This window comes from Sardina pilchardus, chromosome 18 (genome assembly GCF_963854185.1).
Source record: "Sardina pilchardus chromosome 18, fSarPil1.1, whole genome shotgun sequence".
Taxonomy (NCBI): domain Eukaryota; kingdom Metazoa; phylum Chordata; class Actinopteri; order Clupeiformes; family Clupeidae; genus Sardina; species Sardina pilchardus.
The window spans coordinates 19,802,872-19,821,005 of NC_085011.1; the positions used below are offsets into that span (position 1 = coordinate 19,802,872).

The following is an 18,134-nucleotide window of genomic DNA, read 5'->3' on the forward strand; positions in this document are numbered from 1 at the left end:
CCAGTCAGTGTTACCATCATGAGTCACAGTCACCATCTGTACTGAGTCAGATGCAGTCATATTCTTTTTCATGTCACAAAATATAAACCGCCATTAAGCCATACTGCATTGGTTTACTTTTGTATTACAGTAATAAACCACATCTCAGTATATCCTTACATAGACATGTATACAGTACATTTATATGGCTTCTGACCTTATCCTATGGTAGACAGTTATGGTCATTTCAACCATATTGACCCTGTTTAAATCCTTTTATACATTTATAATGATCTGTGATAAGTTTATTATTTAGTTGTAACCGTGTTGCTGTCTCCGACTCCCAGATTAAGACCATGCTGCCAGGAGAGCACCAGCAGGTGCTGAGCAGCCTCCAGGCTCACTTCGACGAGTTCCTGGAGGACAGCGAGGAGTCCGAGGTCTTCACCATGTCCGACCGGACTCAGCTGGAGCGAGACGTCCTGGCCTGCAAGGAGTACTACGAGGAGCTGCTGAAGTCTGCGGAGAGAGGCAAGGCTCAGCCTGGCTCTTAAGAGCTTGAGCTAAATGCTTTCTTCCTTTCTTCTCCTTCTTCTTCTCCTTTTTTCTCCTCTCGCTGGGCGGTAGAGAATGGGACGGGGCCCACACCTCGAGGCAAACACATGCTTCCTTAATCCTATTAGACAGAAAGTTAATACTTTTTGGAATTATACTCAATTGTGCCAGGGCATGAATATCTGTGGTGGGTGAAGCCAGGGTGTGTGTGTGTGTGTGTGTGTGTGTGTGTGTGTGTGTGTGTGTGTGTGTGTGTGTGTGTGTGTGTGTGTGTGTGTGTGTGTGTGTGTGTGTGTGTGTGTGTGTGTGTGTGTGTGTGTGTGTGTGTGTGTGTGTGTGTGTGTGTGTGTGTGTGTGTGTGTGTGTGTGTGTGTGTGTGTGTGTGTGTAAGGATGTGGGTGTGACTAGATTAAGTTATATGAAAGAGTCTGTGTTTTATTCTTTGCTTCACACCCCATCCCACTCTAAAGGTGCCCCATTTAAGTCTCAGAGAGGGCAGATTAGGGTTGAACTACTGAGCATGTCGAGTTTATCATGAACTTGACTTATTTGGGGATGTTGATAATCTGTTTGTTGGAGGACTTTAATTTATATGTAATCTATTTGTTTGCAAACAATTAGGCAATTAGTGGCAAGCAGTGGATTAATGCATATGAAGGGATTACACAGAAGTTTCACGCCCAGTTTAGGGCGTTGATTTACTGTGAATGTATCAATTAAACATCTATCATAGTTTGTGCTCAGAACCAAATAAACCCTACCCTTCCTCCAGTATCCTCCCTGTAACTGTCACTGACCCATAAGTAATGTGGCTCACTGCTTCCTCCTTGTGGTTTACAGAGGAACACGAGGAGTCTGTGTACAACTCCTTCATCTCAGAGATCCGCAACTTCCGCATGCGTCTGGAGGGCCAGGAAGAGCAGCTCATCCGTCAGATCCGCACGCCTCTGGACAGAGACGACCTCCAGCAGAGCATCATGCGCATCACTGAGCAGGAGGTACAGTATCTGCCTTGTTCAAGGTTGTTCAATCGATAATGCTTTCAATTCCATATCTTAATGTTTTAAATAAACAATTCTGAAGATCAAAGTCATACTTGCACATAATTGATGATAAACCTGCCCTCCACTCCACCTGTCACTTGTTGTTGTCTCACTCTTTCTTGCACTTTCTTTCTGTCTCAGAAGAAGAAAGCGGACCTGGACCAGCTGAAGGAGGAGATCGAGGTGATGAGGGAGAAGTGTGAGCTGTTCCTCAGACAGGCCACCTCCTCCCCTCCCTCTCTCTCCGCGGAGCTGCAGAACCTTGTCCAGGCTACTGGTCTTGTCCACTCCATGTGCTGCATCTACCTGGAGAAGTATGTTCCGCCCTCAGGACTGTGCTACTGTATATGCCTGAATTAAGTGCACCTGCTTGTTTAGCTGCTAGAATAAGAGTCTTGCTTGAGTGTTGAACTGAACTGAACTGAGTGAATTTATCCAACTGACTTTAGCCCTGTATGTACAGCTGCTAAGCAAACGTTTGTATTATTTGTATTAAGTAGTATTGACTGCGTCACTGAATAGAAGATCTCAATTTGTCAGTAATCAATTTAAAACTCAACTGGATATCCTGGGCTTTCCATGGGCGTTGGGCCTTGATAAAGGGCTAAACAAATGCAAGTTGTTGTTGTTGTTGTTCCTGTTGTTATTATTGTTGATTGAGTATAAAGTAAGAGTTGTTTTTGTTTGCCTTGCAGGCTGAAGTCCATCAGTCTGGTGGTGAAGCACAGCCAGACTGCTGAGTCGTTAGTGAAACTTTACGAGGCCAAACTGTGTGAGGAAGATGCACTCAACGCAGACATGAAGTCCATTGAAAACATAGTGAGCACTCTGAAGGTAGGGTAGACTCCCATTCTCCCACAATCCCTGATTTCAAACTGCATTTTATTATTTTTTTACTTCATTTTTTGGTTTTCTCTGTGAATCCAAAATATTTCTACTTTATTTCCTTTAGCTGTGGCGCTCAGAAATTGACGAAAAGAGAGAAGTTTTCCATGACCTTGAGGACGAGCTGCAGAAAGCCCGTGTCATAAGTGACCGCATGTTCAAAACACACAATGAACGAGACTTTGACCTCGACTGGCATAAGGAGAAAGCCGACCAGCTGGGAGAGAGATGGAGTAGTGTCCATTCACAGATCGAGAGCAGGTTGGTTTGACCTGAAGTACATTCTCCATGTTTAAAGTAGCACGAAAAGCTGTGGCATACAGTAACTACATGTTGTGATAAGGCATATTTTACATATTGCGACAGATGTGAGTGATCTTTGTTTATTCTAATATTCACATTTACCACATGTCCATACACACATAAAGAGAAGGTTAGGGGATTTTTAGGTATCAGTAGCGAGCAGATAGGTTAATCCTTGGGTAGCATTAAAACTGTAAAGCAAATGTGTTGTTATACATAGTTATGTCAGTATGTTGTTTACACTTACTGTATATTCAATGACAATTCAATATTCATGGCTTGCCTCATAGGCTTCGCGACTTGGAGGGTATTAGCAAGTCTCTGAAGTACTACAAAGATGCGTACGGAAGTTTGGATGAGTGGGCCACTGAGCTGGAGACTGTTCAGATGAAGATGCAGGAGAACCAGCCAGAGGATAGCAAAGCCCTGGCGGAGCTTCTAAACAAACAGAAGGTAAACTACAGTACACCCCTTACTTCACACATCATAAGCCTTTACAAAATATACCAGTAATTGCCACTGGGTAATAAATTAACTAAATAAAATACATCAGAATACTTTTAATTCATGCTCCTTTTTATAGTGTTTAAATATGAGTGTATGAAAGTATGGCATTAAGCATATTTTGCTTGAATGTGTTTCAGTTGCTTGTATCTGAAATGGAGCAGAAACAGAGTAAGATTGATGAATGTCAGAAATACTCTGAACAATACTCCGCTGGAGTTAAGGTAAGCTATTAATTTCTCTCATAGTTTTCGTGAACAGTATTATTCAAATTTAATTTGAATGAAGTGCCAATACATTGGTGTATAAGATGCAATTAATTGGAGTTTTGGAGAGTTGGTGTTGGCCTTACATTTGGTCCAAAGGTGATTATTATGGTGTCAATATTTTTGCTTTGCTTCTTAAGGACTATGAGCTACAGATGATGACCTATAGAGCGATGGTGGACTCCCAACACAAGTCTCCTGTTAAGCGGAGAAGACTCCAGAGCTCTTCGGACACTATCCTGCAGGAGGTTAGTTATTCCAAAGCTCACCCACGAATCTTTGGTATGGTGTGTCCATACCCACATTACATCATTTAGGTGACACACTTTTGTGATCTAGTATAGATTTGATTCAGAGCATTGCCATGCTTTACGAATCTAGAATTCACAGTCTGACAGTGATTTTACACTTTTCTGGATTCTAGAATTCACAGTGTTGTATGAAACATTCTATGCCACTGACTGATCATTTGGATTGTCCACAGTTTATGGATCTACGTACCCGCTACACCACGCTAGTGACGATGATGACGCAGTATGTGAAGTTTGCCAGTGAGACATTGAAAAGGACAGAGGAAGAAGAGGTATGAACATGATGAAAGAGTAGAAAGTCATGATCTAAGACCTAATGTTAATAATAATAATGCATTCATATCTTAACATAGTAGTACATCTTTAGCATACTGGTCAATACACATCGTATGGTAGTATGATTTTACTGTGCTTTATACATCTTCTGTCTTGTTGAATTGTGATTCCAGTGCATTTTCATATGGTCATTTTAATTTAGAGTCTAGTTCTTTTTGGTGAAGATGTGTCTGCAGGTTTATGCTCTTCGGTTCTTACCCTGTCATGAAAGGATGTTATTTTGAAGTATCAATAACATCTGCATTTCTACATAAAGCTATTGCGAGCAGCATGCAAGCTCAAATCGATACAAAAGAAGCACTCTTTTGTATCTTGTTTGGCAATAATCTTTGGGGAAAACGTTTCCTTTTACTCTGGCACGACATTTTGGGTGCTGCTGTTGGTGACATCTCTATAAAGCTTCATCTGTCTTCATTCTGGTAAGTGGGCAATTCTTGGAATGTTACTGCCCAACACTCTCTTCCTCGGACAAAGTGGATGATCCTGTTTTTCGTTGTAGAGGAGGAAGGCCTCAGAGAGAGCTGAGTACATCACCTGGACAGAGACCACAGAGCTGCAGAAAGAGACAAGCCAGGGGGAGATCTCCCGGCTACAGCGGCAGGTACAGGAGCTGGAGGCCTCGCTGTCTGACAGACAGCAGCAGCTGGAGATCTTAGGCCGAGAGCTTGAGATGCAGAAAACAACTATAGAGGAAGTAACTGAGCAGAAAACAAAGGCTGAAACCGATGCAAGACAGTTTCAGGTGGAACTGGAAGGTGTGGTGAAGGCCAAAGCAGCTATGGAGCAAGAGTTGAGTCAGACACAGCTGCTCGTTCAGCAGGCCGAGGCCAGGCGATCCTCCCTGGAGGAAAGCCTCCAGGTGCTGAGGAAGAACATTGAGGAGAGCACCACTGCTCGCCGGTCGCTGGAGGTACACCTGAAACGAAGGGAGAGTGATGTGCAGGACCTGGAACGGACGCTGAAGACCAAAGAGGGGGCAGAGGCTGAACTCCTGAGTCACGTCCGCAGTATGGAGTTAGACCTGGCCAAGTCGGGTACCAAGGGGCAACAGAGTGAGTCGCATGTGACGGTCACCAAAGTGCAGAAATCATCCACTTTGTCGAGTAGCATCCAGAAGATCCAAGCTGAGGTTGAGGCTGAGGTCATGCAGCACAAGATGGAGGAGCTCACGATGGACAAGAAGAGAGCCGAATCAGAGATCAAGACCCTGAATTCAGAGGTGAACGGCATGCTGATGCAGAAGAATATGTCAGAGGAAAAAGCACAGCGGTTCAAAGAGCTACTGGATGACTCAAATAACAGGCTCGCAAAACTTCAGGCGGACATGGAAACAGACAGAAATGGTGTGAGGCAGAAAGTAGACGAAATAAGACAGGAAAGCTCTGAACTGAAAAAATCTATCTACGTTTACCAAGAACAAGTCAAGTCATTGCAGCGAGACAAAACCACCATGGAGCAGAGAGCCATTTTCCACAAGACAGAGGTGGACGGCATAAAAGAACAACTGAAAATAAGCCAAGAGAAACTTCTTCAGAAGAACTCAGTAGAACAGGAATTCATGCACAAAATTAGATGCTTAGAAGATGAGTTTAGCACATCACAGTTAGAAGGCAACCAGCTGAAGTATAAGATTAATGAAATTACACGAGTAAATGGTTCTTTAGAAAACGATGTAAGAAATCTCAAGGTATGTATTGAATCACTTCAGCAAGAGAAATCTTTCGCCGAACAGAGATTCAAAGCACTGAAGACCGAAGCCGACACTTTTAAGGAACACCTGCAGAAGGCTAAAGAGAGCATGTCCTCAAAGTCGAGGTCTGAGAAGGAAATTCACCTCAAAGCCAGAAACCTTGAGCTGGAACTGCAGAAAGGTGGGCAACAGGTTACCCAACTGACCAAAATGGTTGAGGAGCTCAAGAAAATCAATATGGAGACAGAGCACTCCCTGAAGAGTATGAGAGGAGAACTTGACAAAGTGAACATTGAGCTGGGCAGCAAAGATCAGCAGATCAGCATTTACAGGACCCAAGCGGAGAGCACAAAAGGTCAGGTGAAGATCATTGAGGAGGAACTGCTCAAGGTGACTCAAACAGCACATGAGTTCCAGGTGAAACTAAGGGGTTACAATGAAGAGGTCAAGAAAACGGCCGAATTGGAGCTGAAAAACAAAACCCTGTCAGCAAACATAGCCACATATGAAAAAGACATCAGAATGCTCAAATCTGAGCTGAACTCCATTTCAAATGAGAGAACTACCGTGAAACAGAAAGTCCAAGAACAGAAGATGGAAATCAATGAGTTGAATCTTAGCTTGAAGAAAACCATGGGAGAGCTGCAGAGGGGAAATGGTGAGGTGCAAAAATATGCTACCAAAGTGAATGATCTGGAAAATGAACTTTTGAAGTGTAAACTGTCCATGAAAGGAATTACTGGAAGCTCTGAAAAGATCACATTAAATCTTCAACAGGACATCCTCTCTATGCAAAAGGAGAAGCATATTGCTGACCAGAAACTGTTGACACTCAAGGGTGAGTTTGATAATCTGAGTGCCACGTTGAGAGGAACCAAAGATGAACTTACTAAGGTAACCCAGGAAGCAAACATCAGTCAGTCTAAAGTGAAGAACCTTGAAGTGGAGCTCCAAAAAAGCAGAGTGGTCGTTAAAGACATGAGCTCCACTGTAGACAAAGACACACTTAAATTCAAACAGGAAATCATGGTTCTTCAGAAAGAGAAAACCACAGCACATGAGAAAATACAGCAAATTACATCAGAAATGTCCACTCTTCAAAAGGACAGAAACATGGTGCTTGAAAAGAATCAGAATTTGAATTTGCAGATGTCTCAAGTGAAAATGCAATTAGAGCAAACCCAAGAGAGCATCAAGAAGAGTCAAACACAAACATCTAGTGCCCAGACTCTGAGTTTGGAGCTCTCGCAAGTGAAAATGCAGCTGGAACAAGCCCAAGAGAGCATCAAGAAGAGTCAAATACAAACATCTAGTGCCCAGGCTCTGAGTTTGGAGCTCTCGCAAGTGAAAATGCAGCTGGAACAAGCCCAAGAGAGCATCAAGAAGAGTCAAACACAAACATCTAGTGCCCAGGCTTTGAGTTTGGAGCTCTCGCAAGTGAAAATGCAGCTGGAACAAGCCCAAGAGAGCATCAAGAAGAGTCAAACACAAACATCCAGTGCCCAGGCTCTGATTTTGGAGCTCTCGCAAGTGAAAATGCAGCTGGAACAAGCCCAAGAGAGCATCAAGAAGAGTCAAACACAAACATCTAGTGCCCAGGCTTTGAGTTTGGAGCTCTCGCAAGTGAAAATGCAGCTGGAACAAGCCCAAGAGAGCATCAAGAAGAGTCAGACACAATCATCCAGTGTCCAGGGTCCGATTTTGGAGCTCTCTCAATTGAAAATACAGTTAGAGCAAGCCCAACAGGACATTGCAAAGAAGCAAAAAGAAGCTTCTGATGCCCAGGTGAGGTCCAAACTTCTGGAAGATCAACTTGAAAGCTGCAAAGGCATGTTGGATGAATTGAAGGATAAACTGGAGAAACAGAAGTCTGGCTATGAAAAACAACTGCTGTTAGTCCAGACCGAGATGGAGCAGAAAATCACAGTGAGAGAATCTCGCTTGAAGGTGGAGTTGGAGAAAAAATCCACAGAGCGCTCCCAGAACATAGAGTCAGTCGAAAGGGACCAGAAACATCTCCAGCAGGAGATTGAGAAGCTCCGGGTGCTGCTTCACAATTCCCAGATTTCAAAGCAAGAGACTCAACAACAGCTAGACTCTCTTCGCATTGAACTGGAGCAAGCAGTGAAGGACAAAGGAGCCATGGAACTCGAATTGCTTAAAACAAAATCCAAGTTATCTGATCTGCAGAATGAAAAAATCAAGCTGGCGTCAAGCATAAGTCAACTGGACAATCTTCGCAAAGAAAATTCCAAAGAGGTTCCACGACTCAAGCAGACATTGGGAGAATCAGAACGGAAGCTACAGGCTTCTGAGAGGGAGGTAAAGTCCCTGAAACAAAAAGTTGTTACCTACATGGAGGAAGTGAAAAACCTTCAAGAGAAGGTCTTGAAGCTTGAGGTGAAGATCAACTCTGAGAGCAAGAGAGTTAAGGAACTGGAATCAGATAAACCATCAATGTCAAATCATCAGTGTTTCAAAGACCATGAAATTGCAAAGCTGCAGACAGAACTGCGATTAACAAAGAATATTGTATCATCATATGAAGAGGCAAAGCGAAGTTTGGAGGATGAACTCAAGAAGATGAAAGTTTCTTCAGAGGTACAAATGAGTACTTATTTACTAATATGTACTTTAATATTGAATTTATTTCTAGTGAATTAATAGACTTGAATGAGCAATATTAGTATTCATAACTACAATTTACTATTGAGGATTATTTCCTTGTTTAACTTGTATGAGTATGTATGTATACAGAGACAGTCAAACATTTTAATTAACTAATTTTATTTTTTATATCGAAATATTTTATTTAATAGTATCAATAATCTCATGTCAACAGATAGCAACTCTGGAGAAGGATAAAGTTCTGGCGGAGCTGAGAATAATGAAGCAAGGCAAAATGGAAGTCTATCAAAACAACACTCAGGAAAATATCACGAAGACAATGTCCAATTCAGTCTCACTGCTTAATTCAGCTGTGGTACAGACACATACAAAAGAGTCTAACAGCCAGAATATAACAACAGAGCAGACAGCCACCATGCGCAAAAGCTCTCTGTCTGAGAAAGGCAAGTCTAGCAAAGGGCAGTCTGTTACGTTTAACATCTCCAACTCAGATGTTTCTGGACTCACTAGCAAAATCACAGCTTCCCCCTCAACTCTATCACGCAAAGTTCAAGGCCTTAGAAGACGCATCAGTATCAAGAAATTGATCAAAGTGAATTTGCTGGATAGTGACACTGCCCTGAAGTTAGAGACAGGGCAGATGTCCATGGAAGAAGTACAAGCATGCGTCGCTCAGTTTGTTAGCAAGCCACCGTCAATCGCTGGGGTTTACGATCAGTCTAGCAAGAAGAATATGTCCTTCACTGAGGCCTCAGAGAAAGGGATCATTACAAAGACTTACGCTGTTGACTTCCTTGAAGCTCAAGCGGCTACTGGGTGTATTATTGATCCATCAACAGGTGAAGCCTACTCTGCAGAGGATGCGTTTGAAAAAGGTATCATAAGAGAAGACCTCAAGGAGAAGCTTATAGAGGCTGAAAAAGCCGTCTGTGGTTATGCTCATGCAGGAAAAATACTTTCGGTCTTTCAGGCCATGGAAGAAAGAATACTTGACAGACACAGGGGAAAGAAGATGATTGAAGCTCAGATAGCCACAGGTGGCCTCATTCATCCAGTGGTTGGTGTGAGGGTGCCTCTTAGCTCTGCTTTTGAAAATGGCCTCTTGAACCAGTTCACCTATCAGACCATCTATGATCCAGTCAGCAATCCTAAGGGCTTTTATAACCCTGAGACTGGCCAGAGAGATTATTATTGTGAGCTGTTGAAAATGTGTGTTTTTGACACAGTGAGTGGCGTGTATCTTTTGCCAGTAGGTGGTAAGCAGGAAGCTAACCCTACCCCCGACAGTGTGCAAGGCAGAAAGTCTGTTATCAACACCTCAAGTGGAGTTGAGATGCCAGTGTATGAGGCCTTCAAAGGCAACCATATTGATAAGAAAACATACCTCTTCCTCTCTCAGCAAGAAACTGAATGGCAGGAAACTTCTGTCACAGACTCTAACGGAAGCCTCCTACACATACTAACAGACCTTAGAAGTGGTCGACAGCTTTGCATTGAAACGGCTCTTAGACTTAGAATCCTCGAATCGTCTGAACTCGCCAAATACCGGAATGGCCTCCTTAGTATATATGAGCTTGCAGATCTCTTGAACTCCAGAAAGGTTGTTTTCAGAATCACACATTGTCCCACCGCTGGACTGTGGGACGTTGCTTCGAGGAAGAGATTTTCTGTCTTTAAAGGTCACCAACTGAACCTTGTGGATAGATTGACCGCCCTTCGGCTCCTAGAAGCTCAAGCATGCACTGGAGGCATCTGTGACCCAGCACTTGGGGAGCGTGTTGGGATTGCTGAGGCAATTCAGAAAGGTCTTCTGAATGACAGCTTTGAACACTCACTCAAGCAGTTTGAGCAAGCTTACAATGGTCTCACACATCCCCAAACAGGAAAGACCCTTTCAGTGGCCCAAGCCATGCAAGAAAACCTGTTATCGAAAGATGTTGGGATGAGATGTTTGGAATACCAACTCTTTACTGGAGGACTGATCAACCCAGAAACCCATGAGAGGATGACGGTGGATGAAGCTCTCCTGGGCTGCCTGATAGACAAGGCTACAGCTTCCCAGCTCAAAGATGAAAAGTCCTTTTCCAAATCCCTTACCTGCCCAAAGACCAAGAAGAGGATTTCTTTCGGTGAATCCCTGGAAAAAGGTGTCTTTGATGGCCACACAGGTTTCATGTTGCTTGAAGCTACCAAACCACAAAGCACGGGGACCACAGGAACATTCCAGTACATCTGGACCTATCGACATATGTAACTTATTGCTTTAGTGCCACAAAGAACATTATATAACAGCCATCTTTTGCTTTTATTGTCAACTCTTATTCAGAATGTGCAAGGGTTGTGACTTCTTTATTAACTTTCCTGTTCCACCTGTGTCTTTCCATATAAGCTACATGTTTTTTATGTTATGTAAATATTTTATGAATCTCAGTGGTTTTCAACGGGTAGATTATGCTATTCTTGAATTGCTAAATATAAAAAAAACAGTACCTCTATTTTATTTACTGTAAAATTATACCATGGACCTTTATCAAAAACCATGAATGTCTAATAATCAGTTGTATTGTTACTTAATCACTCTTGTTCATTTCTGTCCCTGAATTCCAGAAAACTGTTGAGGAGGAGAAAAAAGAGCACGGTGATAAAGTTAGCAAGCTTTTAAACTGGGTGTCCAGTGTGAACTCGAGCAAAGACGAGAACGTTGGAAAAGATGGTAAAGCCGTCTCAGAGAGCTCTAGTATGCCCAAGGTAAATAATAGGCATCGTAAATATCTTCTTCATTAAATGCTGACTTTTGAATTGTTTTTATAGGTTGCACTCAAGACCATAAATTGCCAACTGTGCTGGTTGCAAGGAATTAATAAGGCAGATAATGAATCACCTTGATGCAGTAGCACAGTTATTGTGATGGTTAATTGCAGAGTAAATAATCTGACACAGCATGACTGTTTTATATAGGATAATGGTGTATTTTATATATTTTTTATTCTCAATAAAAATGAGACCACACTTTGCTTTCTTTCACTTTTGCCATACTGTGTCTATAAACATGTAATCACAATCTGTAAGCACATAAGTAAGTCTGTAAGTCCGTCATTTAATGCCCAGACATTTCACACAATACATTTGACATGCTTCTAGTAAGACATGTGCCATTTAAGGTAATAATCTAGTATAAAGCTGTACACACCATACATTTATTTTAGCAGTGAGACACACACATTTTATAAAATGTGGAGTTCATGAGGGGCTTTATGCACTCCTTTTACGAAAAAGAACCATAATATTACTATAAGATTTCTATAGTGTTTCTCTCACAGTGTATACTATTTATATTGTATCCTCTATAGTATACTTGCCCTCTGTAGTGTTCCTATTGTACCTGTACAGTCATAGTACTATGGAATGCCCCAAAACATAATAAGATTCCTATATTATTTGTAGTATTCCCATAAGACTACTGAAATATTTTGTCCCAAAATACTATACGATTCCCATGGTTCTCTTTCGGTAGGGTTGCAATAAGTACACAAGCACAATGAAAGCCCCAAAAGACAGTTTCCCCCATAAAGATATGATCCATCCTCCACTCCTCCCACAATGACTGAATGAACACTGCAAATGTCTAAATACATATACAAATAATAATTTGCAAAAACAGATATATTCATTATTATACAAATATTAGAAAAACATGATATTGTAATAAGCATTCCAGGTCATATTAGTCAAACAGCAGTTGTTTTTTTTTATTATTAAGTAGCAATAAATCTAATCAAAACAATATAACTTTATTTTTATTCGTATTATGTGGACGATCTATGAAAATTCACGAAAATGGAGCTAATCTTTTTTTGCAAATGAGCTCGTCACTCACATGCTCTCTGCATATTATGAGCACAGTCTGTATTACCATCTACTGGGACTGTCAGTCTTTGGTAATAATACAGATATAGGTTGTTATGGTTTATAAAGTCAAATGATAATACAGAAGATCTAAATAAAAAAGCGCTATCATCATGGTGCCCCATCGGAGGCATTTTGAGCTCACATATTTGTTTGGTTAGATTCAAATATAGCTCTCAAATAAATAAGATATACAATCTTCACATCAATAAAAGTAACCACTAGCTTTAATTTTACAGCTGTGGGTCTCTGTAACGCCCATATACATGTGACATGCATCCACTCACTGCCTCTCCCATTATTGTCCACAACATGTCACAGCTTGTGCTGGTAGTAAACCATGCCACCACTGTATGCTAACACTGCTACACGTCCCCACCAAACTTCCAAATAGGAACGTCATCACATATACATCTTATAATATAGCTTGTCTTTAAACAGAATTGTAGAAATACATACTATTTAGGCCTAAAATATATTCAGTGCTATATTCTGCTAGATATAACAGAATGTCTTGGCACGATGTAGAATTAATAGTTCAGTCATTGATGAAATGTCGCTCTTTATCCCCATCACTGTATTTTGACATAAAACACCAAAAAAGATAACATTTCATATATCAGTTCATTCTATTATTTTAGCTTCTTTATTGATGGCATTTTTATATTTGAAAAAAAACTTTATATTGCAAAATTTACTTTAATAGAGGTTGCATTGGCTTTCAGACAAGTAGGAAAGCAAACAAACATTTGCAATTATACATCCCCAATGATGATATCATGATGAAATTACAAAATGAAAGAAAAGATATATGGGAGGTCCTTTTTGGATCCTTGTTGTTTGAAATGAGTCACGTTATTGTCTTGGAAATCTTCTCTTTTGTGCAGATAGTTTTAACTTGTCTGTACATTATGGTGTTCGGCACAATATGTCCAGACAATGACGTCTGTTCACTGGTCTCCATTCTGTGTGTGTGTATTTCTAGGCATCTATGGAGGAAATGGTGACGAAGAAGGAACAGATTGCAGAAGCACTGAGGATGACACAGCTGATGCTCACTAAACACAGTGACAAGTATGCCTTGATACATTTTGTGCTTTCTTTTTCAAATCGTGGCTTTATGACTTTACTTTAAACTGTTAATTTTAATGTCAATGTAATGTTTATTGATATCATTCATTGTAAGTCACTTTGGACAAAAGCAGCTGTTAAGAGCTATAAGCATAACGTATAAGCGTGTCTGAATTCAAGTGAATGCTGTACATGCTCAAAGGAACTCAAAATGAAATCTCTGCTATTTTCAAGTCTGTTGTCTATTTATGGAGTGGTTTGTTACTATTTCTGTCACATTATCTGTCCACATATAATGCATGGAAATTTTATTAAGGGTATAAAACAAGTCCATTCAAATAAAAAGGGCTGCGCTTATCTATCTGTGCCCATAATGTTAATCATCTGTTTAACTATGCTACACTCCTCCCTTTAGGATGACTGAAGAGGAGAAACAGGAGGCCGAAGAGCAGCTGAAGGCTCTGCAGCAGGCCTACAATGATCTCTCCCAACAGTGCACTGATGCACAGGCTCCCTCTACTGACAAGGCAAAGGTACTGAATCCTCTGCAACCTTTAGAGAGGAAGATCAGTTCCCCTATGTGAAAATGCACTCCTGTCCCAGACTGCATGACTAACCAATGTTTCTATTCACCATATCCACAGCATGGTAATGGCATCTTTCGGTGTCACCACTTTGCTAAAATCACAAAATCACATCCCTTGCGATTAAACGACCCAATGCTGTGTGTGTGCTTGGATAGGGTTGTGGACAGGTGTTAGTTCAAACAGTACTGACATACAGGATAACATTTTGGGCAACACCATTTGGACACAGAGAACCAAACAATATAATTTAACCATCCAGATGTATTCAGATATTAGTGAGCAATTCTAAATGCCCTTTGTGAAGTTCTGTTGGCAAAATTCCCCAATGGTGCTGCCCAAAATGCCTGAAGTGTCACCACGCTAAGAGTGTGGAGTGAGTATCCTGTAAACATGCCCAGCATGGAGTGTTTAATATCACCCAGCTTCACAGCTTCTTTTCACAGCCAACCCAGGAGACCTCTTTTTCCCTCCATACAGGTATTCACCGAGCATCAGTAATGCTTACCTCTGTGTTGTCTCTAACCAACTCTCTTGTTGTGCAAGATGCCAAATATTCTATCCACAGATGCATGCCAGCTTTCAGTGTGTTTCAGTGTGCCTCCTCTTGCTGTTGAAATACTGACTTTCACTGTTGCACATGTACTGATAGCATTCATAGACATGTTACGGGTGAGTAGATGTCTTCATGTTTTTTTCCTCACAAGCACAGACACTATAATAAAATAAAAATTGACATTTAATATTTAACATAACGTTTGATATAAACAACATAGCCCTCATTTGGCATGTACAGTAAAAAAAAACAACCTATCGAACTGCAATTGTTTCTTTTTTATTACAGAGGTTTCAGACCATTGGAGGGATTCTGGTGATGGGAAGTGGGGAGATGTTATCCATCTACTGCTCCGTGCAGAGGGGCCTGATTGACCACACCACTGGGCTGAGTCTCCTGGAGGCACAGCTGATAACATCTGGACTCATTTCTCCAGAGGTCAGGACGTGCCTGGACTTGGAGGATGCTCTTAAGCAAGGACTTGTCGACGAATCCACCTACATGCAACTGAAAGACTTGAACGAAGCTAACAAGTGCCTCTCAAGCCCCAGTTACGCCTCTGAACCCCTCCCTATTATAGCTGGACTGAAGGAAGGAGCTGTCTCAGAGAACCTTGCAATAAAGATTTTGGAGATTCAGTTGGCTACTGGGGGTCTCAGAACAACCTCCTCTAGGGAGGTCTTCAATCTCGATAGAGCAGTCCAGCATGGCTTGATCCCCGCAGATCTCCTCAGCAAACTTGGTGAGGATCAGAGCATCTCAAAGCTCCTGATTGACCCTAATACATCTGAGAAGGTATCCCTCAATCAGCTTATGCAGAGGAGTGTTTTTCATGAAGAGACAGGCCTGCGTCTGCTACCAGTGAAACCCAGAACAGATGGAAACATCTGGCTTAAATCAGGAAAAGAATTTGGTATTCTGAGGGCAGTCCACGAGGGGGCCATCGATCAAGAGACCATGCTTCGCCTGTTGGGGTCTCAGTTGTGTGCTGGGGGCATTGTGGATCCCAAAACGGGGACTAAACACACTGTAGAAGAGGCTTTGTCAGAAGGCCTAATTGATCAAGAGACTGCTAGTGCAGTGCTTAATCTTCAGGTCCAAAATGGTGGCATTGTTGACCCTCATAATGGTAAAAGACTATCAGTCGATGAGGCTGTTCATTGCGATTTAATGAGCTCTACAAGTGCACTTTTAGTGTTGGAGAAACAAAAGGGTTTTATGGGTCTTCTGTGGCCTCACTCTGGTGAAATTCTTACTGTAACGACATCCCTAGAGCATGAAATCATTAACAATCACCTAGCATCCAAACTGCTCTGCAACCGAGAAAAAATTGCAGCTTTTTACATACCAGAGAGTTGTGAGGTTGTTGACATTGACTCTGCTACCAAACATGGCCTAATTGATGAGTACACTGCAGAGATCTTAAAAACAGTGGAACTACCAGACTCGTTTCCTGACATTGATGACCTCAACAAGAGGTTCTCATCTTGGTTGGTTTGGCGTAAGCTACAATTGGAAGGAGTCCATGGATCCTCTCAGGACTCAGGAGTGGATGAGAAGAACATGGACATACCATCTCCTGCAGAGGCCCACCAGTTATTCGTCTCCTATCTAATGATGAACAGCTACATGGACCCCAAAACAGGACAGAGGCTACTAGTGTTTGATGGGCAACTGAACAAAATGGCCAAAGTGTTCATGGAAAATTCATCTGGGCTTGGGAGATCTGAGAAGAAGATCCATGTGTCATCATCAAAATTTACTGATATTGTCTTGGATAATGAAGATGAGATGCAGTGTCAAGATGCAGACAGCTCATGTGATGCTTTCCCAGAAATTTCAAAGGGACCAAACGATAGGAATTCAAAAGTTTTAGCGGCCAAAGATTTTGACTCAGACTCTGGTGAAGTCCTGACTGTTACAACATCCCTAGAGCATGAAATTATTAATGATCACCTAGCATCCAAACTGCTCTGCAACCAAGAAAAAATTGCTGCTTTTTACATACCAGAGAGTTCTGAGTTAGTTGACATTGACTCTGCCACCAGACATGGTCTTATTGATGAGTACACTGCAGATATCTTAAAAACAGTGGAGCTACCAAACTCACTTCCTGACATTGATTACCTCAACAAGAGGTTCTCATCTTGGTTGGTTTGGCGTAAGCTGCAACTGGAAGGAGTCCATGGATCTTCTCAGGATTCAGGAGTGGATGAGAAGAACATGGACATACCATCTCCTGCAGAGGCCCACCAGTTATTCGTCTCCTATCTAATGATGAACAGCTATATGGACCCCAATACAAGACAGAGGCTACTAGTGTTTGATGGGCAACTGAACAAAATGGCCAAAGTGTTCATGGAAAATTCGACGGGGTCTGGGGGATCATCAGAATGTATTGATATCACTTTGGATGATGAAGATGAAATGCGGTGTACAGATGCAAACAGTTCAAGTAGTACTTTCCCAGAAATTACAAAGGGACCATGCGATAGGAATTCAAGCGTTTTAGCAAACAAAGGCTTTGACTCAGGCGAGGCTGAGAAAAAGATGGATGGTGCATGCCAACAATTCAAAGAGACCTCTCAAATTGCCCAGATGTCCATCAAAATGTTATCCAAATCTGCATATGAAGGTGAAGGAAGCCAAACTAAAGACAATGATAGTGCGCTTTTGACTACACAACTGTTTTCATACTCAGACATTTCAGATGGGTCATTCATCAACAGAACTTTAGACAGGATAATTGAAGAGAGTGGTGAATCAGAATCACTAGAGGAAGGAGATGAAATGGAAGATGATGAAGATGATGTTTGTGAAGTTAGAGAATTATCTAGTGCAACTACTCACACTATCATTCATGCATCCAAGTCTTCAAAGGGGATTTCCTGTTCTAAGACTGACATTGAGACTGACAAAGATGTCTTGCACATCACAGAAACATCCATCTTGCAAATACAAGAGGACGATGGCACAGATAGCCACACGTTCACCAGTGAATTGACCAAATCAATGGACATGATGACGGAATGCCCTTACACAGATCTTGCCTGGGATGAAAAGAATGAGAGGGAGTTTGCCGTCCATCTTCTGAGAGCTCAGGTGGAAGAAGGAGGCATTTTAGATGTCACATCAGGCAAGCGGTATGACCTGGATGCTGCTCTAGACAAGGGCATTGTTGATGAGGAGACGGTGCTGGAAGTCCTAGCTTTGCAGTTTCGTAAAGGCAGGGTTGCCGGGAATCCATCTGGAACCATGTCGACCTTGCAAGAGGCCGTTTCACAAGGTCTGATATCCTCCCAAGTGGCTCTGCAGATCATGGAGCAACAGAACCTTCTTGGGGGTTTCTATGACTCAGAATCCCATCACACCATCAGTATATGTGAGGCTCTTGAAAATGACATGGTAACGGATGACATGGCCCATAAAATACTTCACTCACAACCCATCCATAAAGCCATCATTGATCCAGATGGCAGCTGTCTCCACAGTGTTTCTGATGCACAGGCTATGGGTA

General features: G+C 41.9%; 1 protein-coding gene across 1 annotated transcript in view; it reads left to right on the forward strand.

The window, feature by feature from the left end:
* dst (dystonin) overlaps positions 1–18,134 on the forward strand; it is a 95,634-nt gene that overhangs the window by 15,522 nt on the left and 61,978 nt on the right. Inside the window, exons 20-32 of the mRNA XM_062519954.1 lie at positions 327–510; positions 1,375–1,532; positions 1,719–1,891; positions 2,273–2,411; positions 2,530–2,723; positions 3,056–3,218; positions 3,410–3,493; positions 3,676–3,783; positions 4,020–4,118; positions 4,682–4,783; positions 11,108–11,248; positions 13,392–13,480; positions 13,893–14,010. Of these exons, the coding sequence (XP_062375938.1) occupies positions 327–510; positions 1,375–1,532; positions 1,719–1,891; positions 2,273–2,411; positions 2,530–2,723; positions 3,056–3,218; positions 3,410–3,493; positions 3,676–3,783; positions 4,020–4,118; positions 4,682–4,783; positions 11,108–11,248; positions 13,392–13,480; positions 13,893–14,010 (1,752 nt within the window). The remainder of the gene's footprint in view (positions 1–326; positions 511–1,374; positions 1,533–1,718; positions 1,892–2,272; positions 2,412–2,529; positions 2,724–3,055; positions 3,219–3,409; positions 3,494–3,675; positions 3,784–4,019; positions 4,119–4,681; positions 4,784–11,107; positions 11,249–13,391; positions 13,481–13,892; positions 14,011–18,134) is intronic.